This window comes from Scyliorhinus canicula, chromosome 7 (assembly GCF_902713615.1).
Source record: "Scyliorhinus canicula chromosome 7, sScyCan1.1, whole genome shotgun sequence".
Taxonomy (NCBI): Eukaryota; Metazoa; Chordata; class Chondrichthyes; order Carcharhiniformes; family Scyliorhinidae; genus Scyliorhinus; species Scyliorhinus canicula.
In genome coordinates, this window is record NC_052152.1 from 84,053,773 (window position 1) to 84,081,224 (window position 27,452).

Genomic DNA, 27,452 nt, shown 5'->3' on the forward strand with positions numbered 1-27,452 from the left:
TGCGCTGGTTGGCACCGGCCCAACTGCGCATGCGCGGGACCCGAGTCTCTGGCGCCCCTGATGCACCATCGATTGCACGCGAGGCGAGTGATTTACCAATGTCAGGCTTTAATTAACTAGAACACAGCCTGGCGATCGTCTACAGTGGAAAAGAACGATCGTCAGGCTTCTGAGCATTTATACCTCGTTGGTAGAGGCGTGGTTAACTCAGCCTCTCGGCCAATCGGTCGAGAGGCACATGACCGACCAGGGCCAATGGTAAGCCGACGTTCTGGCCCAATGGCAGACGAGTATGCAGATCATATCATCACAGCCCCCTAGCACATGGCGCCCCGGGCGACTGCCCGAGTTGCCGGTACCTTGGGCCGGCCCTGCAGGAGAGCAGCTAGTTGCTCCTGGGCCCACTGTTTCCACTTCTCTGGAGCTGTGCCGGTGGCCATCTTGGATCCCTTCCCCCATTTTTTCTGGGGAGCTGCTGCTGCTTTTTCCCCCTTTCCACTCCGAGTTCGAGTCATGGACTGCGGGGAAAGTCGTTCAGCACACCTTCCCCCACCGGGAGACGTCGAAAAATTTCCGTTTTGGGCTCTAAAAAGAGCCGAAAAGTCTGTTTAAAACGGGAGCTCCCAAATGTGTGGCTTCCTACTTCATCACAGGCACCGGAATTCACCCTCACTCGAAATGGCGGTATTTGATCACTGCGACCGGATCATGTTGTTGGAGGCAGGCAGAGGTGGTGATGCTGGAAGCGACCTGCAGGGTGTTGAAGGCGAAGGTGGACAATCAGGAGAATTCGGATCCAGATGGCAGAACTTAAGAATCGTGGGATTGCCGCAGGGGGTGGAGGGGTGGAATGGTACTGCCGGAGGGGGTGTAGGGAAGGAGTGCCATGGACTACATATCGAAGGACATTCATAAAGCTGGTCGAGGAAGGGGGTGTTCGACAAGGCCCAGGAGTGGATCGGGCCCACTGATCACTGTGATGGAGGCCGAGTGCTGGAGAGCTGCCGCAGGCTGTGATCATCCGGATGCACAACTAGCAGGAAAATGAGAGGATTCTGAGGAGGATGATGTTGACGCGAGACTGTAGGGTTGGGAGGGTTGGCATATTTGGATCTACCAGGATACTGCGGCCCACCTGGCCAAACACTAGCGGGGTTTAACAGGGCCAAGGCGGCGCTCTTTCAGAGCACGGTTCGGTTTGGGAGTTTGTACCCGGCCAAATTGTGGGTGATTTTTAAGGGCAAAGAGCATTATTTTTAGCCGCGGGAGGAGTTGAATTACTTTATAAAGGAGCATGGGCTGGGGGAGGGCTAATGGTCGGACATTTGGGGTTTTGATTTGTGCATACAACTTTTCTATGTGTTCTGTTTTTGCATATGTTGATGTTGCTTTTGTTTTGGTCAATGGGGGGATGGTTCCAAGTCCTGGGTTTCTTTCCCCTGCTGGAGGGGGAAGGGGCCTGGGTAGAGGCTTTCTGAACGGCGAAGGTGGGGGAGGCAGAGTGGGGGAGGGGTGGTTTGGGCAGTATGGGTGGGGGTTTTATGTGGATATCCAGGTGGGAGCTGCCATGCTAGCAGGGATGCTATTAAACGGAAGCAGTGTAGGGGAGGGGGCTTCAGCGGATAGCCAGATTGATCTGGGGGGGGGGGGGAAATGTGCTGGTTATGCAGGTGACTTTGTGGCTGGTGCAGACAAGAATGGAGGGGACGGACATTTTGGGTGGGCCCAGACAAGAGGGGGACCTGGAGGTAGGGAGAATTCCACGTTAGGTTGGGATGGCGGACCTTAATAAAGGGCTGGTTCAGAAACCCCACTGGTGAGGACAGTGACGTGGTGCCTGTGGTTTATACTATTTTTTCAGGGGGATGGGAAAACGAGCTGTAGTCCAGAAGCCAGTGGTGAGAGTAGTGAAGTACTGAGGAGGGTATCAAGGTCGCAAAAGTGTTCCGGCAGACAGAAAGGTGGGTTGAAGTGTGTCTACTTCAATGCAAGGAGCATCCGGAATAAGGTAGGTGAACTTGGAGTGTGGATTGGTCCATGGGACTACGGTGTTGTGGCCATTACGGAGACATGGTTAGAACAGGGACAGGAATGGTTGTTGGAAGTTCTGGGGTATAGATGTTTCAGTAAAAGTAGGGAAGGTGATAAATGAGGTGGAGGAGTAGCATTGTTAATGAAAGGAGCGGTCACGTTGTTAGGAGTTTCCAGAGGCCCTCAAATAGTAATAGAGATGTGGAGGAAGAAATTGCAAAACAGATTATGGATAGGTGTGGAGGTTTCAGGGTAGTTATCATGGGTGACTTTAACTTTCCAAATATTGATTGGAACCTCTATAGGTCGAACAGTTCAGATGGGGCAGTGTTTGTACAGTGTGTGCAGGAGGGTTTCCTGATACAATATGTGGATAGGCCGATAAGAGGGGGGGGCCACATTGGATTTGGTAATGGGTAATGAACCGGGCCAAGTGTTAGATTTGTTTGTGGGAGAGCACTTTGGAGATAGTGACCACAATTTGGTGTCTTTCACTATTGCAATGGGGCAGGATAGGGCCATATGGCAGGGCAAGGTTTATAATTGGGGGAGGGGTAATCATGATGCAATTAGGCAAGAATTAGGGAGCATATGATGGGAACAGAAACTGTCAGGGAAAGGCACAAATGAAAAATGGAGCTTGTTCAAGGAACAAATACTGTGTGTCCTTGATAGGTATGTCCCTGTCAGGCAGGGAGGAAATGGCCGTGTGAGGGAACCATGGTTCACAAAAGAGGTTGAATGTCTTGTCAAGAGGAAAAAGGAAGCATATGTAAGGATGAGAAAACAAGGTTCAGTTGGGTCGCTTGAGGGTTACAAGTTAGCAAGGAAGCAAGGAATAAGCTAAAAAAAAGTGCTTAGGAGAGCTAGGAGGGGGCATGAGAAGTCCTTGGCTGGTCAGATCAAGGAAAACCCCAAGGCTTTTTACTCTCATGTGAGAAATAAAAGAATGACCAGGCTGAGGGTAGGGCCGGTCAAGGACAGTAGTGGGAACTTGTGCATGGAGTCAGAAGAAATAGGAGAGGCGTTGAATGAATACTTTTCTTCAGTGTTCACCAAGGAGAGGGGCCATGTTTTTCAGGATGAGAGTGTGATACAAGTGGGTAGGTTGGAGGAGGTAGATGTTCTGAGGAAGGATGTATTAGCAATTTTGAAAAACATTGGGGTCAACAAGTCCCCTGGGCCAGATGGGATATATCCAAGGATTCTTTGGGAGGCAAGGGATCATATTGCAGAGCTTTTGGCGTTGATCTTTGGGTCCTCACTGTCCACGGGGATAGTGCCAGAGGACTGGAGAGTGGCAAATGTTGTTCCTCTGTTCAAGAAAGGGAATAGGGATGACCCTGGAAATTATAGGCCGGTTAGTCTTACTTCGGTGGTCGGTAAGTTAATGGAACAGGTCCTGAAGGATAGGATTTATGACCATTTGGAAAGATGCAGCTTAATCTGGGATAGTCAACACGGATTCGTGAAGGGTAAGTCTTGCCTCACAAATTTGATTGAATTCTTTGAGGAGGTAACTAAGTGTGCAGATGAAGGTAGAGCAGTTGATGTCGTATACATGGATTTTAGTAAGGCGTTTGATAAGGTTCCCCATGGTCGGCTCATGAAGTAAGTAAGGAGGTGTGGGATAGAGGGAAATTTGGCCAATTGGATAAGTAACTGGCTATCACATAGAAGACAGAGCGTGGTGGTGGATGGAAAATGTTCAGACTGGAGACCAGTTACCAGCGGTGTACCACAGGGATCAGTGCTGGGTCTTCTGCTATTTGTGACTTTTATCAATGACTTGGAGGAGGGGGCTGGTCAGTAAATTTGCTGATGACACCAGGATTGGTGGAGTAGTGGATGAGGTGGAGGGCTGTTATAGGCTTCAAAGAGACATTGATAGGATGCAGAGCTGGTCCGAAAAATGGCAGATGGAGTTTAACCCTGATAAGTGCGAGCTGATCCATTTTGGTAGAAAAAATTTGAATGCGGATTACAGGGTCAACGGCAGGGTTCTGAGGAATGTGGAGGAACAGAGAGATCTTGGGGTTCATGTCCACAGATCTCTGAAGGTTGCCACTCAAGTGGATAGAGCCGTGAAGAAGGCCTATAGTGTGTTCGCGTGTATTAGAACATAGAACATAGAACATAGAACAGTACAGCACAGAACAGGCCCTTCGGCCCTCGATGTTGTGCCGAGCAATGATCACCCTACTTAAACCCACATACCCGTAACCCAACAATCCCCCCATTAACCTTACACTACGGGCAATTTAGCATGGCCAATCCACCTAACCCGCACATCTTTGGACTGTGGGAGGAAACCGGAGCACCCGGAGGAAACCCACGCACACACAGGGAGGACGTGCAGACTCCACACAGACAGTGACCCAGCTGGGAATCGAACCTGGGACCCTGGAGCTGTGAAGCATTGATGCTAACCACCATGCTACCGTGAGGTAACAGGGGGGCTTGAGTTTAAGAGCCGCGGGGAAATGCTGTAACTGTACATGACCCTGGTGAGACCACATTTGGAATATTGTGTGCAATTCTGGTCACCTCATTATAGGAGGGTTGTGGAAGCATTGGAAAGGGTGCAAAGGAGATTTACCAGGATGCTGCCTGGTTTGCAGGATAGGTCTTATGAGGAAAGCTTGAGGGAGCTAGGGCTTTTCTCTTTGGAGCGGAGGAGGATGAGAGGTGACTTAATAGAGGTTTATAAGGGGCAGCACGGTAGCATTGTGGATAGCACAATCGCTTCACAGCTCCAGGGTCCCAGGTTCGATTCCGGCTTGGGTCACTGTCTGTGCGGAGTCTGCACATCCTCCCCGTGTGTGCGTGGGTTTCCTCCGGGTACTCCGGTTTCCTCCCACAGTCCAAAGATGTGCAAGTTAGGTGGATTGGACATGATAAATTGCCCTTTGTGTCCAAAATTGCCTTAAGTGTTGGGTGGGGTTACTGGGTTATGGGGATAGGGTGGAGGTGTTAACCTTGGGTAGGGTGCTCTTTCCAGGAGCCGGTGCAGACTCGATGGGCCGAATGGCCTCCTTCTGCACTGTAAATTCTATGATAGTTCTATGATAAGGTGATGAGGGGGATGGATAGAGTGGACGTTCAGAGACTATTTCCTCGGGTGAATGTAGCTGTTACAAGGGGGCATAACTATAAGGTTCAGGGTGGGAGATATAGGAGGGATGTCCGAGGTAGGTTCTTTACTCGGAGAGTGGTTAGGGTGTGGAATGGACTGCCTGCTGTGATAGTGGAGTCGGACACTTTAGGAACTTTCAGGTGGTTATTGGATAGGCACATGGAGCACACCAGAATGACAGGGAATGGGATAGCTTGATCTTGGTTTCGGACAATGCTCGGCACAACATTGAGGGCCGAAGGGCCTGTTCTGTGCTGTACTGTTCTATGTTCTATGTTCTATGTTCTATGGTAGCTGAACGTCCCGGTTAAACAGAAGCTTAAAGGCGATGTGGTCTTCTTTCAGGAGACACACCTGCGGGTGAAGGACCAGACACGGTTAAGAAAGGGAAGGTGGGGCAGGCATTCCACTTAGGGTTCAATTCCAAGTCGAGGAGGGTTACGATTCTGTTTAGTAAAAGGGTGAAATTTGTGGTGGCAAGCAAATTGCAAGACGTGAGAAGGAGGTACGTGAAGGTGAGCGGGGCCTTGGCGGGGGCGATGGGTTGTTACTGGACATACATGCACCCAATTGGAACAACACGGAATTTGTTGAGAAGACGCTGGTGTCCATCCCGGCCCTGGATCTGTATCAGTTGATCCTGGGGTACGACTTTAATTGAGTGTTAGACCTCAGGATGGATAGCCCCAAGTTATTGGCCAAGTCAGGAATGGTCAAGGAGTTAGAGGTATTTATGGATCAGAATGTGGCCCGGGGGGGGGGGGGGGGGGGGGGGGGGGGGGGGGGGGGGGTGGGGGGGGCGAGAAGGGGGGGGGGGGGGGGGGGGGGGGGGGCAGAATGTGGCCGGGGGGGGGGGGGGGGGGGGGGGGGGGAGACCTGTGGAGGTTTAGGGAGCTTTCCTTCTTCTCCCATGTGCATCGTGTATAGTCCCGAATAAACTTTTTTGTCAGGGGGAAATAAATACTCCCAAGATTATGTCGGCGAAATATGCAGCAATTGTGATTTCAGAGCATGCGCCACATTATGTGGACGTGAGGTCTGAAACGGGCCGAGCACAGAGGCCCTCGTGGATGTTCGACTTGATGCTCCTGGCGGACAAGATGTTCTGTAAGAAGGTGGATTCAGTGGTAGAGGACAGGGAGGTCTCATCCTCATACTTTGGGAGGCGTTCAAGGCTGTAGTCCCGGGGGGAGGTTGTATCCTATAAGGGCTACAGGGACAAGGTGAAGAGGGCAGGGAGACAGAGGTTGGTGGATGCCATCGTGGAAGTGGATCGAGCAGTGCTCGGTGGCTCTGACCAGGGAGTTGTTAACAGAAGGGAAGAAGCTACAAGGGAAGTTTGATCTAATGATGACAGGGAAGTCGGTGGGCCAGCTTTGTCACTCAAGGGGAGTGTTTTATCAGTATGGGGAGAAGGACAGTCAATTGTTAGTCCATCAGTTGAAGCGACAGCTGGTCACACAGGAGATAGAACAGGTGAGGGATGCTGGACCGAGGACTGGTGACGAAGCCAGAGAAAATTAACGAGGCATTCAAAGCCTTCAACCGGGGCTGTATAGGCCTGAACCCCGAGGAGAGAACATGGAGATGTGGCATTTTTCAGATGGGCTGGTTTCCCAGAGGTAGAGAGGGGGAACGAACAGGGATTGGAGGCACCATTGGGATTGCAGGAGGTGATGGAGTGCATTGGATCGATGCAATCGGGGAAGGCACCAGGGCCAGACTGCTTTCAGGTGGAATTTTACAAACGCTATTCAGCAGTGTTGGGGGGGGGGGGGGGGGGGGGGGGGGAGCTGCCGGTCACGTTGAGCTGGGAGGGGGGGGGGGGGGGGGGGGGAGCTGCCGGTCACGTTGGCTCAAGCATCGATTTCTCTGATCCCAAAGGAGGATAAGGACCCAATGGAGTGCGGTTCTTAAAGTTGTTGTTGTATTGTCATTTATCTGCCAAATCTGTTTTTCTAACTCCAAATGCCAATAAAAATATTTTTAAAATAAATAAATTGAATGTGGCAAAGAGTGAGATTATTCCCAGTGAATGCCCAGGGGAGGAGTGCTGATTTGGGAGCCCTGCCATTCAAGCTGGCCAAAACAAGGTTTCAGTATCTGGGAATTCAGGTGGCCATGACTGGGCCACGGTGCTAAGTGGAACTTGGCCAGTTTGCAATAGAGGATAAAAGGGGATCTGGAGAGGTGGGATGCCCTACCACTGTCCTTCGTGGAGAGGGTACAGACCACAAAGATGAATATGCTCCAGAGGGTTTTTATTTGTTTTCCAGTCCCTGCTGATATTCCTTCCAAAGGTGTTCCTTTGGACAGGTCGATAAAATAATCTCGGAATTTGTATGGGCAGGCAAGACGCCTAGGATTTGGAGGGATTTTTTGCAGAAAGGACGCATGGCGCTCCCAAACATGCTATATTATTATTGGGTGGCAAATAATCACAGGGGATTCTAGAATTGATCTTCAAAATACTGTCGGAGATCATGTGGGTGAGGATGGCGCCATGTCCATTAGTGGCGATCTTCAGAGTTTTGAAGCTGCTGGAGGGAAGAGGGATATTGTGACTTTGCCATTCTGATTGCCCGACAGCGAATCCTATTGGGGTGGAGGTCAGCAGCGCCACCAAAGGTGCCAGCGTGGTTGAGGGCTGTGGTAGGGTTCCTACAATTGGAGAAAATTTAGAGGGTCAGAGGAGGGATTCTATGTAAAATGGAGGCTGTTCCTGTCTCTAGTCAAGGATTTGTCACCAGCAGGTAGGGAAGGAAGGGGAGTTTCTGGGGGTGTGTTGTGCTAGTTAAGGGGAGAAAAGGGGGAAACTGACAAACTGCTTGCAATCTGGTTGTATCTTTTGCTGATTGTGTGTTGTGTTGATTGTGTTTGGAATAAAATATATATTTTTTAAGAGATTGGGAGATTAACAAATCTGAGATTTTCTTTTCTCAATCGCCTATTTCCAGACTGCCCTAGCACAGGCTTGCGAAACAGATTGGAAAATCTTTCTTTATAATCGTTGCGAGAGTTTACTAACTAAATGATAATTTGAATGCACAATAGGTTTTCATCCAATAAGAATTGGGATGAGGTTGTTATGTACTAATTTCACACAATATCATCAATCAATCTATACCATACCATTATCCAATCATCCGATTTCAATCCACAACCCATTTTTTTAAAAATCCACAGCATAACAAGTGGTAATTGTTCCAAGTCGCCACTCCGCTCACAAAATATGATTCTTGCGTTCAGTGAAGAGAACCCAGTACGTTTGATTTGTTAACTCATCTAGTTGAACTCTATGCAAGTGCAATTTTTCTCTCAAATCTACACATCTTGTAATATAATGCAAATGAGAAGAGTGCAGTGTACTTAAAAAAATATTTACCCTTGACTGTCCAGGTGCAATCTTTCCTTTTGCAGGAGTGACCTGAAAATGCGCAGTCTTATAGAACTGAAAGAGGAGCGGAAGCAATGGTGTGGTGTTTTGAAAAGTCGTTCTAACATGTATTCTTTCACCAAGAAGACATTCCTTAAAATCGAATTCTGGCTCAGGATTGATTTTTAAACTGACAGGAAACCCAGTTCCAGTGAGTGCTAACTCAACGTGCGGCTGATCTACAAACAGAGAAATGGAACAATGAGAAAAATCTTCCATGTAGGTTCAACTAAAATTTACAGATCAATATTGCGAAGCTAAAATATTTTGGTCTCGATTTTCCTGCAGCAGTGAGATCCTGTAAATGTTGCCATGTAATAGGCCACTCGCCACTGATAACTTATACTAGGTTTTTCTGCACATCCAATTCAAATATACCTCAGAGGTAAAATCAGCCAATCCAGAGCAACATGATGGCGCAGTGGTTAGCACTGCTGCCTCACAGCACCATGGACCTGTGTTTGATCCTGGACCCGGGTCATTGTGTGGAGTTTGCACCTTCTCCCATGCCTGCGTGGGTCTCACTCCCACAACCAAAAAAGATGTGCAAGGCAGGTGATTTGGCCTTGCTAAATGTGTGGGTTGTACGGCAGCACAGTGGTTAGCACAGTTGCTTCACAGCTCAAGGGTCCCAGGTTCGATTCCCGGCTTGGGTCACTGTCTGTGCGGAGTCGGCACATTCTCCCCCTGTCAGCGTGGGTTCCACCGGGTGCTCCGGTTTCCTCCCACAGTCCAAAGATGTGCAGGTTAGGTGGATTGGCCATGCTAAATTGCCTTTAGGTTAGGTGGGGTTACTGGGTTACGGGGAAAGGGTGGAGGTGTGGTCTTAAGTAGGGTGCTCTTTCAAAGAGCCGGTGCAGACTTGATGGGCCGAATGGCCTCCTTCTGCACTGTTAATTCTATGATTTTAAATTGCCACTTAATTGGAATAAAAGAATTGGGCACTCTAGATTTATTTTTAAAAATACAAAGGTTGCAAATGAATTTCATTAATGCTATGGTGGCTGAGTGGGATGAGGACACAAGTTATGAACCCTGCTTAAGATCAGGCTGGAATGGGTCTGAAAAACTACAGGGAAATTGTAACTAGCTCAAACCTATGAAATTTAAATATGTAAATTCCTTTCAAATTGCCACCCCTTTATTTACTTGCTCCGAATCTTCATTTGCATTCTATTTAATGCCAGCTCTGGTTCAGTGGGTAGCACCCTCACCTCTGAATCAGAAGGTTCAAGTCCCGCAGGACCTGTACACAAAAATTAACTTTTTGTCATTCCTGCTTATTATCCATCCTTCCATCCATTCCACCTTCCTCATTTTAAACATAGGCAGCATATAGGTGGGCCCTGCATTCAGGACTATTCCAATCTACACTGAAAACTGGAAAAACTAGAAAAGAGAGGAAAGGGCCACAGGCCTGGCATTTTGGACATATGACAACAATCTGAAAATGGAAACTGTGCCTGTTCTGCGCCAGTAACTAGATTAGACAAGACCTAGGGTTATGCTCTGGGGACTTAGATTCAAATCCCACCACATCCGATGGTGAAATTTGAATTTCGAGGCCAACTCAAATTTTGCATTCAGGGGTGAGGGCAGGTTTACTGCCTGACGACAAGTACCTAGATGCCAATCTGGGTGCCAGGGCTCCAGGTGAGCCTACAGGCTTTGCTTGCCTTGGTGGGGTGCAGACAAAGGCCGCCCTGCAGAGGGGCTCTGCCACCGCCACCACACCCCACCCAGCAACACGGATGCCTGCATGGCGGCTTTTTGTATGTTTTTGGTTTACCCTTGTCATAAGTGTTGAAGCACCTCCTCAGTTACTTACCTTTTACTGCAGCTGAATGCTCCTCTGAAGCTCTAAGACCTGTGACTGGCCCTGAAGCTTAAGAGCCCACCTATCACTTTTAACTGGACAGCAAATCTGTCTCTGTGGCAATTAAGTGGGTGCCCCAGTTACAATTCCAGGTCAGACCGTTTCCCCGGCAGGGGGGAATTTCAGTATCCAGTGACAGTCTCAGCCTCTGTTTCCTGCCCCTGAGGTCAAAATTCCCACCATTGAGGGAAAAAAACAAAACCCATCTCGTTAGCTACAATTGCTAGGTGAGTTGCACCTGTGGGAAACAAAAATTAAAGGTAGTGCTTCTGTGCAGTATTAGCACATGAATACCTGAGGCTTTCAAATAATAACATCATACCCCATCAGTTTGCCATTCTGATTCAATCAACATTAGGCATTTAAATTTATGGAGTACCTTTTCGTTCATGGCTTCCAGCGGACGATTTCTGCATGAAGCCATCGCAGCTGCCCACAGCCTCAAATCGCACATAAAGGGCATAGTCTCTGTATTTTGGTACTTGATCCTTGTTTCTATGAAATTTGGTTGGGCTACAGGAAAGACCAAAATCCTTTTCAGTTTCTCAGGCATTAAATCAGGCAATATGTGGGGTCTAAATTCTCATCATCAATGCCATGATTGAAATCTACAGGTGTGGTTTACCCATCTGTTTAGAACCCATCTAATTTTCAATCCCTTGAACTCAATTCAATTAAAATCAGGCAGGTTGTGTGATGACCAAAGAATCCTCTCTGTAAATTGACCACCAAAACAGTGAATATGAAATATTACCTCCTCAATGGTGCTCACAATTCATACAATACAAAATATCTCTCATAACAACCTTTAAAGTTCCACCAGGCCCTTCCATAACTCTCAAAGAAGCCAAATTGTTTGTCTCGAAAAGGCCAGTTAGGTGGAGTCTTTGCAAACTGCAGAAATTAAAATGGAAGAACGTCAGAACGCCTTCAGATTTTCGGCGGGAGCAGTGGCCAGTGGTCTGTCGAGGAGGTAAGTTTCCCTATTTATTTAAAAATTTACCTTGCAGGAGAAGCGGCCTTCAGATTTTCAGCAGGAGCAGTGGCCAGTGGTCTGTCGAGGAGGTAAGTTTCCCTATTTATTTAAAAACGTACCTTGCAGGAGAAGCGGCCTTCAGTTTTTCGGTAGGAGCAATGGCCAGGGGCCTGTTCGGAAGGTAAGTTTCCCCATTTAACAACTTACCTTGAAATGAAATGAAAATGAAAATCGCTTATTGTCACGAGTAGGCTTCAATAATGTTACTGTGAAAAGCCCCTAGTCGCCACATTCCGGCGCCTGTCCGGGGAGGCTGGTACCTTGCAGGAGAAGCGGCCTTGTTAGTACCTGTATATAAGTTGAGCGGTTGCTAAACCCGAGACACTACACTTGTAGTGTCCCCCACCCTTCCACCTCCTCTAACCTAAGGGGTTTAGTGAATATCAGGTAAGCTCTTCCTTTCTTTTTCTTGTTTTATCAAGAGGGGATGGCAGGGAAGTTAGTGCAATGTTCCTCCTGCAGAATGTTAGAGGTGAGGGACGCCGTCAGTGTCCCTGCTGATTTCACCTGTGGGAAGTGCACCCATCTCCAGCTCCTCAGAAACCGTGTTAGGGAACTGGAGCTGGAGTTGGATGAACTTCGGATCATTTGGGAGGCAGAGGTGGTCATAGATAGAAGCTTCAGGGATGTAATTACTCCTGGAAATGAAGCTAGATGGGTGGCGGTGAGAGGGGCTGGGAGGAAGCAGTCAGTACAGGATCCTCTGTGGTCATTCCCCTTAGTAACAGGTGTACCACTTTGGATACTGGTGGGGGGGACAACTTACCAGGAGTAAGCCATGGGGTACAGGTCTCTGGCACAGAGTCTGTCCCTGTTGCTCAGAAGGAAAGGGGGGAGGAGTAGAACATTAGTCATTGGAGACTCCATAGTTAGGGGGATAGATAGGAGATTCTGTGGGAACGAGAGAGACTCGCGGTTGGTGTGTTGCCTCCCAGGTGCCAGGGTCCGTAATGTCTCTGATCGTGTTTTCGGGATCCTTAACCAGGAGGGGGAGCAGCCCCAAGTCGTGGTCTACATAGGCACCAACGACATAGGTAGGAAAAGGGATAGGGATGCTAGGCAGGAATTCAGGGAGCTAGGGTGGAAACTTAGATCTAGAACAGTTATTATCTCTGGGTTGTTACCCATGCCACGTGCTAGCGAGACGAGGAATAGGGAGAGACAGCAGTTGAACACGTGGCTACAGGGATGGTGCAGGAGGGAGGGTTTCAGATACCTGGATAATTGGGGCTCATTCTGGGGTAGGTGGGACCGCTACAAACGGGATGGTCTACACCTGGACCAGAGGGGTACCAATATCCTGGGGGGTAAATTTGCTAATGCTCTTCGGGAGGGTTTAAACTAATTCAGGAGGTGGTTGGGAACCTGAATTGTAACTCCAGTACACAGGAGGTTGAGAGTAGTGAGGTCATAAGTAAAGTTTCAAAGTTGCAGGAGTGTACCGGCAGGCAGGAATGTGGTTTAAAGTGTGTCTACTTCAACGCCAGGAGCATCCAGAATAAGGTGGGTGAACTTGCGGCATGGGTCGGTACCTGGGACTTCAATGTTGTGGCCATTTCGGAGACATGGATAGAGCAGGGACAGGAATGGTTGTTGCAGGTTCCGGGGTTTAGATATTTCAGTAAGCTCAGGGAAGGTGGTAAAAGAGGGGGAGGGGTAGCATTGTTAGTCAAGGACAGTATAACGGTGGCAGAAAGGACGTTTGACGAGGACTCGTCTACTGAGGTAGTATGGGCTGAGGTTAGAAACAGGAAAGGAGAGGTCACCCTGTTGGGAGCTTTCTATAGGCCTCCAAAAAGTTCCAGAGATGTAGAGGAAAGGATTGCAAAGATGTTTCTGGATAGGAGCGAAAGTAACAGGGTAGTTGTTATGGGGGACTTTAACTTTCCAAATATTGACTGGAAATGCTATCGTACTTTAGATGGGTCAGTTTTTGTCCAATGTGTGCAGGAGGGTTTCCTGACACAGTATGTAGATAGGCCAACGAAAGGCGGGGCCACATTTGATTTGGTACTGGGCAATGAACCAGGACAGGTGTTAGATTTGGAGGTAGGTGTGCACTTTGGTGATAGTGACCACAATTCGGTTACATTTACTTTAGCGATGGAAAGGGATAGGTATATACCGCAGGGCAAGAGTTATAGCTGGGGGAAAGGCAATTATGATGCGATGAAGCAAGACTTAGGATGCATAGGACGGGGAGGGAAACTGCAGGATATGGGCACAATTGAAATGTGGAGCTTGTTCAAGGAACAGCTATTGCGTGTCCTTGAAAAGTATGTACCTGTCAGGCAGGGAGGAAGTGGTCGAGCGAGGGAATCGTGGTTTACTAAAGTAGTTGAAGCACTTGTCAAGAGGAAGAAGGAGGCTTATGTAAAGATGAAACGTGAAGGTTCAGTTCAGGCGCTCGAGAGTTACAAGTTAGCTAGGAAGGACCTAAAGACAATGTTGTCGAGGAGAATACTGAGATACAGGCTACTAGACTAGAAGGGCTTGAGGTTCATAAGGAGGAGGTGTTCACAATTCTGGAAAGTGTGAAAATAGATAAGTCCCCTGGGCCAGATGGGATTTATTTCTCTGGGAAGCTAGTGAAGAGATTGCTGAGCTTTTGGTTTTGATCTTTATGTCATCATTGTCTACAGGAATAGTGCCAGAAGACTGGAGGATAGCAAATGTTGTCCTCTTGTTCAAGAAGGGGAGTAGAGGCAACCCCGGTAACTATACACCAGTGAGCCTTACTTCTGTTCTGGGCAAAGTCTTGGAAAGGTTTATAAGAGATAGGAATAATTTGAATAGCGATAGTCAACACGGTTTTGTGAAGGGTAGGTCATGCCTCACACACCTTATTGAGTTCTTCGAGAAGGAGACCCAACAGGTGGACTAGGGTAAAGCAGTTGATGTGGTGTATATGGATTTCAGTAAAGCGTTTGCAGTAAAGCAGGGTAGCATGGTGGTTAGCATAAATGCTTCACAGCTCTAGGGTCCCAGGTTCGATTCCCGGCTGGGTCACTGTCTGTGTGGAGTCTGCACGTCCTCCCCCTGTGTGCGTGGGTTTCCTCCGGGTGCTCCGGTTTCCTCCCACAGTCCAAAGATGTGCGGGTTAGGTGGATTGGCCATGCTAAATTGCCCGTGGTGTCCTAATAAAAGTAAGGTTAAGGGGGGGGGGGTTGTTGGGTTACGGGTATAGGGTGGATACGTGGGTTTGAGTAGGGTGATCATGGCTCGGCACAACATTGAGGGCCGAAGGGCCTATTCTGTGCTGTACTGTTCTATGTTTGATAAGGTTCCCCATGGTAGGCTATTGCAGAAAATACAGAGGCATGGGATTCAGGGTGATTTCGCAGTTTGGATCAGAAATTGGCTAGTTAGAAAAAGACAAAGGGTGGTGGTTGATGGGAAATGTTCAGCCTGGAGTTCAGTTACTAGTGGTGTACCACAGGGATCTGTTTTGGGGCCACTGCTGTTTGTCATTTTTATAAATGACCTAGAGGAGGGTGTAGAAAGAGGGGTGAGTAAATTTGCAGATGACACTAAAGTCGGTGGAGTTGTGGACAGTGCGGAAGGATGTTGCAAGTTACCGAGGGACATAGATAGGCTGCAGAGCTGGGCTGAGAGGTGGCAAATGGAGTTTAATGCAGAAAAGTGTGAGGTGATTCATTTTTGGAAGGAATAACAGGAAGATAGAGTCCTGGGCTAATGGTAAGATTCTTGGTAGTGTGGATGAGCAGAGAGATATCGGTGTCCATGTACATAGGTCCCTGAAAGTTGCCACCGAGGTTGAGAGGGTTGTTAAGAAGGCGTACGGTGTGTTAGCTTTTATTGGTAGAGGGATTGAGTTTTGGAGCCATGAGGTCATGTTGCAGCTGTACAAAACTCTGATGCGGCCGCATTTGGAGTATTGCGTGCAGTTCTGGTCGCCCCATTATTGGAAGGATGTGGAAGCATTGGAAAGGGTGCAGAGGAGATTTACCAGGATGTTGCCTGGTATGGAGGGAAGATCTTATGAGGGAAGGCTGAAGGACTTGAGGCTGTTTTCGATAGAGAGAAGGTTAAGAGGTGACTTAATTGAGGCATACAAGACGATCAGAGGATTAGATAAGGTGGACAGTGGGAACCTTTTTCCTCGGATAGTGATGTCTAGCACGAGGGGACATAGCTTTAAATTGAGGGGAGATAGATATAGGACAGATGTCAGAGGTAGGTTCTTTACTCAGAGAGTAGTAAGGGTGTGGAATACCCTGCCTGCAACAGTAGTGGACTCGCCAACATTAAGGGCATTTAAATGGTCATTGGATAAACATATGGATGATAATGGGTGTAGATGGGCTTTAGAGGGGTTTCACAGGTCGGTGCAACATCGAGGGCTGAAGGGCCTGTACTGCGCTGTAATGTTCTATAACGTAAGAAATAAAGAGGAGTGGGTCCGTCAAACCTGCTCCACCATTCAATAATATGGCAAGTTGGTTATGATGGATTGGGAAATGTTATTTACAAGGACGACGGTGGCTAAGCAATATCAAACATTCAAAGAGCGCATGGGTGAATGACAACAATTGGTGCAAAAGATGGGAAAGGTGGCCAAACCTTGGCTCACAAGGAAAACTCGAGAGAGTATGAGATTCAAGGACGAAGCATACAAATTGACCAGGCAAGGCAAAAGAGCTGAGTATTTGTTAGAATTCAGAAAAGAAGGGCCAAGGGACTGAATCATAGAATTTACAGTGCAGAAGGAGGCCATTTAGCCCATCGAGTCTGCACCAGTCCTTGAAAAGAGCACCCCACCCAAGCCCCACGCCTCCACCCTATCCCTCTTTATCCCCGTAACCCAGTAACCCACACCTAACCTTTTTGGACAGTAAGGGCAATTTAGAATGGCCAATGCACCCAACCTGCACATCTTTGGACTGTGGGAGGAAACTGGAGCAACCGGAGGAAACCCACGCACACACGGGGAGAAGGTGCAGACTCCGCACAGACAGTGACCCAAACCAAGAATTGAACCTGGAACCCTGGAGCTGTGAAGAAACTGTGCTAACCACTGTGCTACCGTGCTGCCCATGGTTTGATTAATTAAGAAGGAGAAAATAGAGTACAAGTGTAAGCTTGTGGTGAACGTAAAAACTGAATGTAAAGATTTTGATAAGTATGTGAAGAGAAAAAGATTGTTGAAAACAAATGTGGGTCCCTTACAATCAGAAACAGGAATTTTTAATGGGGAACATTATAAATTATAATATAACTAAATAGATACTTTGGTTCTGTTTTCACAAAGGTGGACACAAATAGCATACCTTGGTCGGAATTCTCCGTTGGTCGATGCCGAAATCGAGAAATGCAATTGGGTAGAGAATAGCTTCCGATGCCAAAATCGTGGCAGACACCGGTTTAACGCCAAATCGTGATTCTCCATTACCCTGAAAATGGCATCAATGCGAAGCGCACCACGCGTAGTTTAAACACCATTTGCATCTCATTAGTGTGCCCACCCATGATTCTCTGCATCCAATGGACTAAGTTCCTAATGGCGGGGTCCACGTGTGCTTTAAAAAAATCATGAACCTGGCGTGCTGGCTGCTGAGAGAGAGAGAGAAAGGAGGTAGGACATTGAGAGGCGTGACTGCGTGCTGCTGGCCAGTAAACTGGTCATGATGGCTGGAGTGGGGGGGGGGGGGGCTGCCAGGGCTGGGGAAGGGGTGGGATGGAACAGGCCAAGCGGTTGGGATGAACCACCCCACCCCCCCCCCCCCCCGCCCCAAGGGTCTGTGGTGGTGCCCAGGCACAGACCACCATTACGGTGGCCATCTTGCTGAGCACCCACTGACTACCCACCTTGGCTCCTGGTTCACCAGTGATACCGGCCCTGTGGGTGCCCCGTCCCGCGCACCCCATCCCCCGCCACATAGCACCCCCCCCCCAGCCCCAAACTCCCCGCCCAGCCGGCCGCCACCGGCGGCCCTTCCCAGGGCAACATCCACGGCAGCCCTCAGCGAGGGCAATGCCAGCCAACGGTACCGATTACATCAGAATGGACGGCAGGGCCGGAGGCCCCACGATGCTGGCCAACGACGAGGCAGGAGTGAGGGGATGGGGGAGGGGGGTGAAAAGGGACATTCAGGGGCGGAGCCCACAATGCCAACCGGGCCACCGTGTAGCCCGTTAAACCTGGTTGGGCACGGGGAGTATGCACCATGCTAACATTTTGGCCTTGCACCTCCTGCAGACAATTGATTCTGGACTTCGTCTAGCAATGGTGGCCGCTCTGCTGGTCGCAGCAGTTCTGCGGGATGCCCTGCAGCCGTGTGAGTGGGAGACACTTGAAGAAGAGGAAGGGCAGGCCTCATCCAATGAAGGGGATGTGGGGGAGGGAGAGGATAGGCAGGACATGGGGACCAGGAAGGCACGGGAGGCCGCACAACTTGTGCGCCAGGGCCAAAGCGCATGTGACGCTCTGACTGCCTCAAGGTTCACCAATTGGGGGAGGGGGGACTTGGCAGGGGCACGGACACATCCCAACCCCACACCCCTTAACTTCCCACACCGGCCACCTTCCCCACCTGCAGATGGTGGGGCGTTCAGAACCAGGGGTCACAGTCTGAGGATACTGGTTAGACCATTTAGGACAGTAATGAGGAGAAATGTCTTGACCCAGAGAGTGGCAAGCCTGTAGAATTTGCCACCACAGAAAGCTGTTGAAGCCTAAAAATTGTCTGTTTTCAAGAAAGGGTTAGATATAGCCCTTGGGCTAAAGTGATTGATGCACGATCAATTGCGCAAAGACGAGAATTGAATACAACTGAGGCTTTATTCCACTAAGATGTGTGGCCTCCTACAGCAGCTGGTGAAATGGCTGCTGTACGGGGAGCACACATATTTATACTCCGCCTACTGGGCAGAGCAAGCAGGCAGGGACTACCCCCGTACCTGTAGTACAGGGCCTTACCATACAAACCCTAATATATACAGCAGTGGTTACTAACACATTCATCCCCTGTTAAAATTGAGTCTGGCGGGGGTGGTGGAGAACTATATACAGCACAAGTTTAATATACAGAGAAAAAAACAATTACAGGTTTAGCCGGTCCGGAGCCTTGATCTGACGTTGGGAGCGACGCAGTGGTGGCGGCAATTCTGGCATCGGTCGGGTCCTTGGTGAATCCGGGAGTGTGCCGAGATCCTCTTCATCCTCGGGCGTGGGCAGGAGGAGGACGGATGGTCCTGGGGGTTGCTGCTGGGTGCGCCAGTGGAGGGGAGGGTGGCGTCGGGCTGGGGGGGGGGGGGGGGGGGGGGGGGGGGGGGGTGTGGGGAACCTGCTGGTGCCAGGTCCCTGAGAGAGACAGTATCTTGGCGGCCGTCGGGGTACGCTATGTGGCATACTGGGGGTTGGCGTGGAGTAACTGCACCCTTTCCACCAACGGGTCCGCTTTTGGAGTCGTACGTGCTTACGGAGGAGTACGGATCCTGGAGCTGCGAGCCAAGTCGGGAGCGAAACCCCAGAGGTGGACTTCCTGGGGAAGGCAAAGAGACGTTCATGGGGTGTGTTGTTAGTCGCAGTGCATAGGAGTGACCGAATGGAGTGCAGTGCATCGGGGAGGACCTCCTGCCAGCGGGAGGCCGGGAGATTTCTGGACCATAGGACCAGCTGGACGGCCCTCCAAACTGTCCCGTTCTCCCTCTCCACCTGTCCATTTCCCCGGGGGGTTATAGCTGGTCATCCTGCTCGAGGCGATACCCTTGTGGAGCAGGAACTGACACAGCTCATCGCTCATGAATGAGGATCCCCTGTCACTGTGGGTGTAGACGGGGAAGCCGAGCAGAGCGAAGATGGTGTTGAGGGCTTTGATGACGGTGGCAGACGTCATGTCGGGGCATGCGATGGCAAAGGGGAATCTGGAGTATTCATTGACCACACTGAGGAAATAAGTGTTCCGGTCGGTGGAGGGGAGGGGCCCTTTGAAGTCCACGCTGAGGCGTTCAAAGGGACGGAAGGCCTTCACCAGGCGCGCACAGTCTGGCTGGTAGAAGTGCGGCTTGCACTCCGCACAGACCTGGCAGTCTCTGGTGATGGCCCTGACTTCCTTGACTGAGTAGGGCAGATTGTGGGCCTTAATGAAGTGGTGCAACCGTGTGACTCCCGGGTGACAAAGGTTGTCGTGCAGAGTCCGGAGTCGGTCCACCTGTGCGCTGGCACATGTACCTCGGGATAGGGCATCGGGGGGCTCGTTGAGCTTGCCGGGGCAATACAAAATCTCCTAGTTGTAGGTGGAGAGCTCGATCCTCCACCTCAAGATTTTATCATTTTTGATCTTGCCCCGCTGTGTGTTGTTAAACATGAAGGCAACCGACCGTTGGTCAGTGAGGAAAGTGAATCTCCTGCCGGCCAGGTAATGCCTCCAATGCCACACAGCTTCAACGATGGCCTGGGCCTCTTTTTCGACGGAGAAGTGCCGAATTTCTGAGGCATGAAGTGTTTGTGAAAAGAATGCCACGGGCATGCCTGCCTGGTTGAGGGAGGCGGCTAGAGCGACGTCTGATGCCACGTCCACTTGAAAGGGTAATGTCTCGTCAACTGCGTGCATCGCGGCCTTGGCGATGTCGGCCCTAATACGGTTGAAGGCCTGTTGAGCCTCGGCCTTCAGGGGGAAAAGGGTGGACTGGATGAGTGGGCGGACCTTGTCGGCATAATTTGGAACCACTGGGCGTAGTAAGAAAAGAACCCCAGGCAGAGTTTGAAGGCTTTGGGGCAGTGGAAGTTCCATGAGGGGGCGCATTCGGTCGGGGTCGGGCCCCAGAACTCTGTTCTGGAGCACATAGCCGAGGATGGCTAAGCGGTTCCTGCTGAATACGCACTTCACCTTGTTATAAGTGAGGTTTAGGAGAGTGGCGGTGCGGCAAAATTTGGCAAGGTTGGCGTCGTGATCCTGATGGTCATGGCCGCAGATGGTGACATTGTCTAGGTACGGGAAAGTGGCCCGCAGCCCATACCGGTTGACCATTCGGTCCATCTCCCTTTGGAAGACCGCGACCCCGTTGGTGACGCCGAAGGGAACCCTAAGAAAGAGGCATCTGCCTCGAAGGCAGTGTATGGGCAGTCCGCCTTACAGATGGTGAGCTGGTGGTAGGCGGATTTTAGGTCTACAGTTGAGAAGACCCGGTACTGTGTAATCTGATTGACCAGTGGGGGTACGCGTCGAGCTGCGTGTACCGATGGATGGTCTGGCTGTAGTCCACGACCATTCTGTGTTTCTAAACCCGTTTTCACCACTACAACTTGGGCTCTCCAGGGGCTGTTGCTGGCCTCGATGATGCCTTCCCGAAGCAGCCGCTGGACCTCGGACCTGATGAAGGTCCTGTCCTGGGTGCTGTACCGTCAGCTCCTGGGGGCGACGGTTTTGCAATCCGGGGTTAGGTTTGCGAATAGGGAAGGTGGGTCGACCTTTTAGGGTTGTGAGGCCGCACACAGTAAGGGGTGGTAGGGGCCCGCCGAATTTCAATGTTAGGCTCTGGAGGTTACTCTGGAAGTCCAGCCCGAGTAGCAGGGCAGCGCAGAGATTGGGGAGGACGCAGAGGCAGAAGCTGCTGAACTCTACGCCCTGGATAGTGAGCGTCGCTATGCAGTAGCCCCCGATCGCCACAAAGTGGGACCCGGAGGCCAGGGAGATTCTCTGATTGGCTGGGTGTACCGCGAGGGAGCAGCGCCTTACCATATCGGGATGTATGAAGCTCTCGGTGCTCCCGGAGTCCAGAAGACAGGAGATCTCGTGCCCATCGATCTTCACGCTTGTGGAGGCGGTTGCTAGATTGTGCGGGCGAGACCGCTCGACCGTGACCGAGGCGAGTCGCAGCTGGTCGTCGCTGGTGTCAGACAATGGGGTGCCCGGGGGGCACGGGTCCTGGAACGATGGTGGTGCCCACATGCTGTGGGGGAGACAAGATGGCGGCGCCTGACGATCCTGAGGACCACACATGGCGGGGGTTGAACAAGATGGCGGTGCCCATGGGCCACACGTGGCCTGGAGAGGGGAAGATGGCGGCGCCCACTGGCCGTACGCAGGGGGAGGGGGGCGGAATGATTGCGGTGACTGAGCGAGCCTGGCACACCACAGCGAAGTGCCCCTTTTTGCCGCAGGCCTTGCAAAGGGCGCTCCGGGCCGGGAAGCGTTGGCGGGGGTGTTTTGGCTGCCCACAGAAGTAACATCTGGGGCCCCCAAGGTTGGCTGGTTGGCGTGTGGCACAGGGGTGGGGTTGGCTGAGTGGAGTCCCCGATGGGGCGGCCTTCTGCGGGGTCCACGATGCGTCGGAGGGATGGGCCACGCGGCCGGGGGCGTAGGCCTGGATATTGCGCGAGGCGACCGTCATCAATAGCGCCAGCTTTTTGGTTGCCACGAGGTCGAGCATGGCCTCCTCAAAGTCGCTGGCGGATGTGATCTGACGCAATCACCATAACAAAAGCGTCCCACATGAGTAAATTCGAGTGTTCCGTGGCCATGACATCCTGACAGTCACAGTCTCTGACCAGGGGAATTAGGGCACACCAGAAATCTTCTATTGACTCACCAGGGAGTTGACTACGAGTTGACAGGACATGCCTGGCATGAAGCATGTTAGTCCGCTGAACTTAATTCTCTTTCAGTAGCGCCATGGCTTCATCATAGGTCGGCGCGTCCTGAATAAGCAGAACAACACTGGAGCTCAGCCGTGTGGAGAGGATCTGGATCTTCTGAGCTTCCGGAATTGGTTCTGGTGCAGACCTGATGTAAGCTTCAAAACAAGCTAGCCAGTGTTCAAAGTCCTTTTTGGCGTTGCTTGATTGCGGATCCAGCTGCAGGCAATCTGGCTCGATGCGGAGGTCCATCTTCTGAAAACTTTAGTGTAATAAATTGATGCACGATCAATTACACAAAGACGAGAATTGAATACAACTGAGGCTTTATTCCACTAAGATGTGTGGCCTCCTACAGCAGCTGGCGAAATGGCTGCTGTACGGGGAGCACACATATTTATACTCCGCCTACTGGGCGGAACCAGCAGGCAGGGACTACCCCCGTACCTGTAGTACAGGGCCTTACCATACATACCCGAATATATACAGCAGTGGTTACTACCACAGGGATCAAAGGATGTGGAGGAAAGCTGGAGCAGGTTACTGAGTTGGGTGATCATATTGAATGACAGAGCGGGCCCAAAGGGCCAAATGGCTGACGCATACTCGTATTTTCTCTGACTTTTCTGATATTGGCCTCAACTCTCATCAGCATTTTTAAAAAAAAAATATTTTAATTCTCCTTTTTCACATTTTCTCCCAAATTTACACCCACCAACAATAAACAATAATCAGCAACAAATATGTCAGTCCCCATAACAATAACAACAATCCCATCCTCCCACCAACTCCCAAACAACTGCCCGCATGTTTACATAAACAACTGACAAAAATGAATCAGGGATTACCCATAGTCATCCTTAATACACACAGCCCCCCTCCCACAACTAATGTTCGATGTTATCCAGTTCTTGAAAGTGCATAATAAATAATACCCATGACTTGTAGAACCCCTCCGTCCTTCCCCTCAGTTCAAACTTAACCTTCTCAAGAGTCAAGAATTCCAACAGTTCCCCCCGCCACAACAGGGCACAGGGTGGAGAGGATGCTCTCCAACCTATCAGGATCTTCCTTCGGGCGATCAACGAGGCGAAGGCTAAAACATCTGTCTCCGCACCCATTTCCAACCCGGCTGGTCTGACACCCCGAATATGGCCTCCCGGGGACCCGGGTCCAGTTTCACATGCACCACCTTGGTGATTACCCTGAAAACCTCCTTCCAGTAATGCTCTAGCTTTGGACAGAACCAAAACATATGAATGTGATCAGTGCCCCCCCACACACACACACACACACACACACACACACACACACACACAACGCTCACACACATCTACTCCTTCAAAGAATCGGCTCATCCTCACCCTCATGAGGTGTGCTCTGCATACCACCTTCAGCTGTATCAGCCCCAACCTCGCACATGAGGTGGAGGCATTTACTCTCCGGAGCACCTCACACCAGACCCCCTCCTCTATAACCTCTCCCAACTTTGCTTTGATCCCTTCCGGTGGTGCCTTATCCTCTTCCAAATCAGCGTACACCGCTGACACTACCCCCTTCTCCAGTCCCCTTGTCGTCAGCACCTCCTCCAGCAATGTGGATGCCGGTTCCTCCGGGAAGCTCTGTATCTCATTTCTGGCAAAATCCCAAACCTGCATGTATCTAAACATTTCTCCCTGCTCCAGCCCATACTTCGCTTCCAGCACCTTCAATCCTGCAAACCGACCCCTAAGAAACAAATCTTTTCGCGTCTTAATCCCCTTCTCTTCCCATTTCCGGAAATTTCCATCCCACCTCCCTGGCTCAAATCTGTTGTTCCCCCGAATCGGCATTTCCCTTGACCCTGACCCCAACCTGAAGTGTTGGCGAAACTGCAACCAGATTTTCAACGAAGCTATTATTACCGGACTCCCTGAGTATTTCCCCGGAGTTATCAGGAGCGGCACTGTTGCTAGTGTTTTCAGTCCCGACCCCTTGCACAGACTCTCCTCCATTCTGACCCACTGGGAATCAACCCCTCTGACCCAGCTCCGCACCTTCTCCACATTCGCCTCCCAGTAGTAGTACATCAGGTTCAGAAGACCCAAACCCCCTGCCTGCCTTCCCCTCTGTAGCAGCACCTTTCTCACTCTGGCCACCTTCCCTCCCCATATGAAAGAGGTAATCCTTCCCTCAATCTCCCTGAAGAAAGCTTTTGGCAGGAAAATCGGTAGGGATTGAAAAATAAACAGAAATCGTGGCAACACATTCATTTTAACCGCCTGTACCTGACCCGCCAGTGATAGGGGGAGACAATCCCACCTTGCCAGGTCGGCTTTCACTCTCCCCACCAAACTAGAGATGTTGTACCTGCGAAGCCTCACCCATTCCCGGGCAACCTGCACCCCCAGATACCTAAAGTGAGTCCCTGCCCTACGGAATGGCAGCTCCCCCACCCCTGCCCCCACCCCCAGCCGAGACACCACAAAATACTCACTCTTGTCTAGGTTCAACTTGTACCCCGAGAAAGACCCAAATACCCACAGTAGCTCCAATACTTCCCCTATTGACACACTTGGTTCTGACACATACAGCAGCAAGTCGTCGGCATATAAGGACACCCTATGCTCTATTTCCCCCCCCCCCCCCCCCCCCCCCCCCCCCCCGCACTATTCCTTTCCATGCTCCCGAACTTCTTAATGCGATGGCCAACGGGGGGACATAGGACATCCCTTCCTCATCCCACGGTGGAGAGAAAAATATCTCGAGTTGATGTTGTTTGTGCGGACACTCGCCCTCGGCTCCTTATATAGTAGCTCATTCCCAAACCGCTCCAGAACTGCCATCAAGTACCCCCATTCTAACCCGGTCGAACGCCTTCTCAGCGTCCAATGCCACAACCACCTCTGCTTCCTTCCCTTCCGCCTGTGCCATAACTACGTTCAAAACCCACCTAATGTTCAAAAAAAGCTGCCACCCTCTCACAAACCCCGTCTGATCCTCACCTATCACCTTCGGTAGGCACTCCTCCAGCCTACCCGCAAGTACCTTCGCAAATACTTTTGCGTCCACATTCAGAAGTGATATGGGCCTAAAGGACCCACACTCCGTCGGATCCTTATCTTTTTTTAGCAACAGTGAAATCGATGCCTGCCCCAAGGTTTGTGGCAACACCCCCTTCCCTCTCGCCTCTTCAAACATCCCCACCATCAGGGGTGCCAGCTTATCCTTAAATTTTTTATAATATTCCACCGGAAACCCATCCGGCCCTGCCACCTTCCCCAACTGCATCCTCCCAATCGCATCCTTTATCTCCTGCTCCACTATTGCCCCTTCTAATGTAGCCCTGTCCCCCTCCCCTAGCCTTGGGTACTCCAACCCATCTAGAAATTCCTGCATCTCACGGTCTACCCGGGTGGCTCTGACATATACAATCTCTCATAGAACTCCTCAAAAACCTTGTTAATCAGCTCCGGAGCCACCACCAACTTCCCTGTCCTATCCCTCACCTGAAGAATTTCCCTTGCCGCTGCTTCCCTCCAGAGCTGACCTGCTAACATACTTATCTCCATGTTCATAAACTGCATCCCTTGCTCGTCTCAGTTGGCGCACCACCTTCCTGGTGGACAGACGGTCAAAGCTCGCCTGTAGTTCCTTCCTCTTTTCCAGCTTCGCTGGGTCCCCATCTTCTGCATCACTCCTATCTACCTCCAACATCTCATCTATTACCCTCTTCCACTCCAACCTCTCCTCTTTGTCCGCCCTGGCCTTAAACAAAACCACCACCTTTAGAGACTCCCAGACAACTGCCTTCGACACCTTACCTGTACAGTTGAAACCTACATATTCCTTAATTACCTTTTCAATTTTCTCACAGAACACTTGGTTTCCCAAAAGCCCCACATCCAGTTTCCACCCCGGCCTCTGCGCTACCCCCTTCTCCAGTACCATATCCACCCAATGCGGAGCATGATCTGACACTGCAATTGCCGAGTATTCCGACCCCTTAACCCCAGTCAGCAAAGCCTTCCCCATCACAAAGAAGTGGATCTGCGAGTATACCTTATGGACTGCTGAGAAAAACGAGTTCTCCCATTCCCTTGGGTGCAGGAACCTCCAAGGGTCCACCTCTCCCATTTCCACCATTAGCTCAGCCAGCGCCTTCGCCACCCCCACCCCCCCCCCCTCCCCCCCCCCCACCCCCCCCTCCCCCCCACCCCCCCCTCCCCCCCCCCCCCCCCCCCCCCCCCCGATGGGACCAGCGAGCACGGCCGTGATCTGTCCAACCTTGGCTCCTGCACCAAGTTCCAGTCCCCGGCCCACTATCAGTTCATGTGTGTCCAAGTCGGGGATGGCCCCAAACACCTTCTTTGTGAATCCCACATCGTTCCAATTGGGACCGTATACAGTTAACAGTGCCACTAAACTCCCCTCCAGCGCCCCTGTCACATATCTACCCCCCTGATCTGCCACCACCCTCTCCATCTGGAAGTGTACCCTTTTTCTGACCAGCACTGTTACCCCTCGAGCCCTTCCTTCAGATACAGAGTGAAACACTTGACTCACCCAGCCCTTTTTTAAGTCTCACCTGGTCCTTCACCCTTCCTACAGCATTGCGACATCAGCTTTCAGACTTTTAAGATGCGCAAGCACCCTTGACTGGACCTCCTAACCCTCTCACGTTCCACATGATTATCCTAACTGAGGGTCTCTCATCCGTGTCGCGTCTTTTCGTCCGACGTCACTTCGTCCAACGACACTTCGTCCACGTCTTTTGGTCCAACGTCTTTTTGTCCGCCCGTCTTTTGGTCCAACGTCACTTCGTCCAATTATCCAATTACAAATTAACTCCGTATAAAACCATTTAATTGATAAAATGCAAGTACAATACAGCAAGTGAATTTAATTGCTAAAATGCAAGTAATTGATAAAATGCAAGTAAAATGCAAGTTGAAAAATGCAGTTAAAAAGTTAAAAAATCTAAAAATGCAGTTAAAAAATCTATAAGTTTACTAATTACTTAAAATTCCCGAAATTACTTAAAATTGATGTAAATTGTAAATTCCCGAAATTCCCTAAAAGTTAATAATACCTGCAATGTATGCCCCACATTCTCGAAATGTCTCCATTCTTTGTTTATCTGATGCCTCGTCTTTTTCAGGTTTAAAGCTCTTCGGATATATTGTAGAATATCCCGAAATTACTTAAAATTGATATAAATTGTAAATTCCCGAAATTCCCTAAAAGTTAGATTTCCAGAACTGTACCCGAGAGAGAATAATGGGGAGAGGACAAGATGATTTGATATTCTACAATTCCGACAGACACAGATATAAGTGGGAGTCTAATTGGATTTAG

The 27,452-nt window shown here is 50.3% G+C and overlaps 1 protein-coding gene across 4 annotated transcripts in view; it reads right to left on the reverse strand.

The window, feature by feature from the left end:
- Positions 1 to 27,452, reverse strand: part of LOC119969087 (cilia- and flagella-associated protein 47-like) — an 868,530-nt gene that overhangs the window by 759,083 nt on the left and 81,995 nt on the right. For all 4 annotated transcript variants that reach the window (XM_038802287.1, XM_038802288.1, XM_038802285.1 and 1 more), the window contains exons 7-8: positions 10,859 to 10,992; positions 8,553 to 8,782 (exon numbers count right to left, since the gene is read on the reverse strand). In XM_038802287.1, coding sequence (XP_038658215.1) covers positions 8,553 to 8,782; positions 10,859 to 10,992 — 364 coding nt within the window. The remainder of the gene's footprint in view (positions 1 to 8,552; positions 8,783 to 10,858; positions 10,993 to 27,452) is intronic.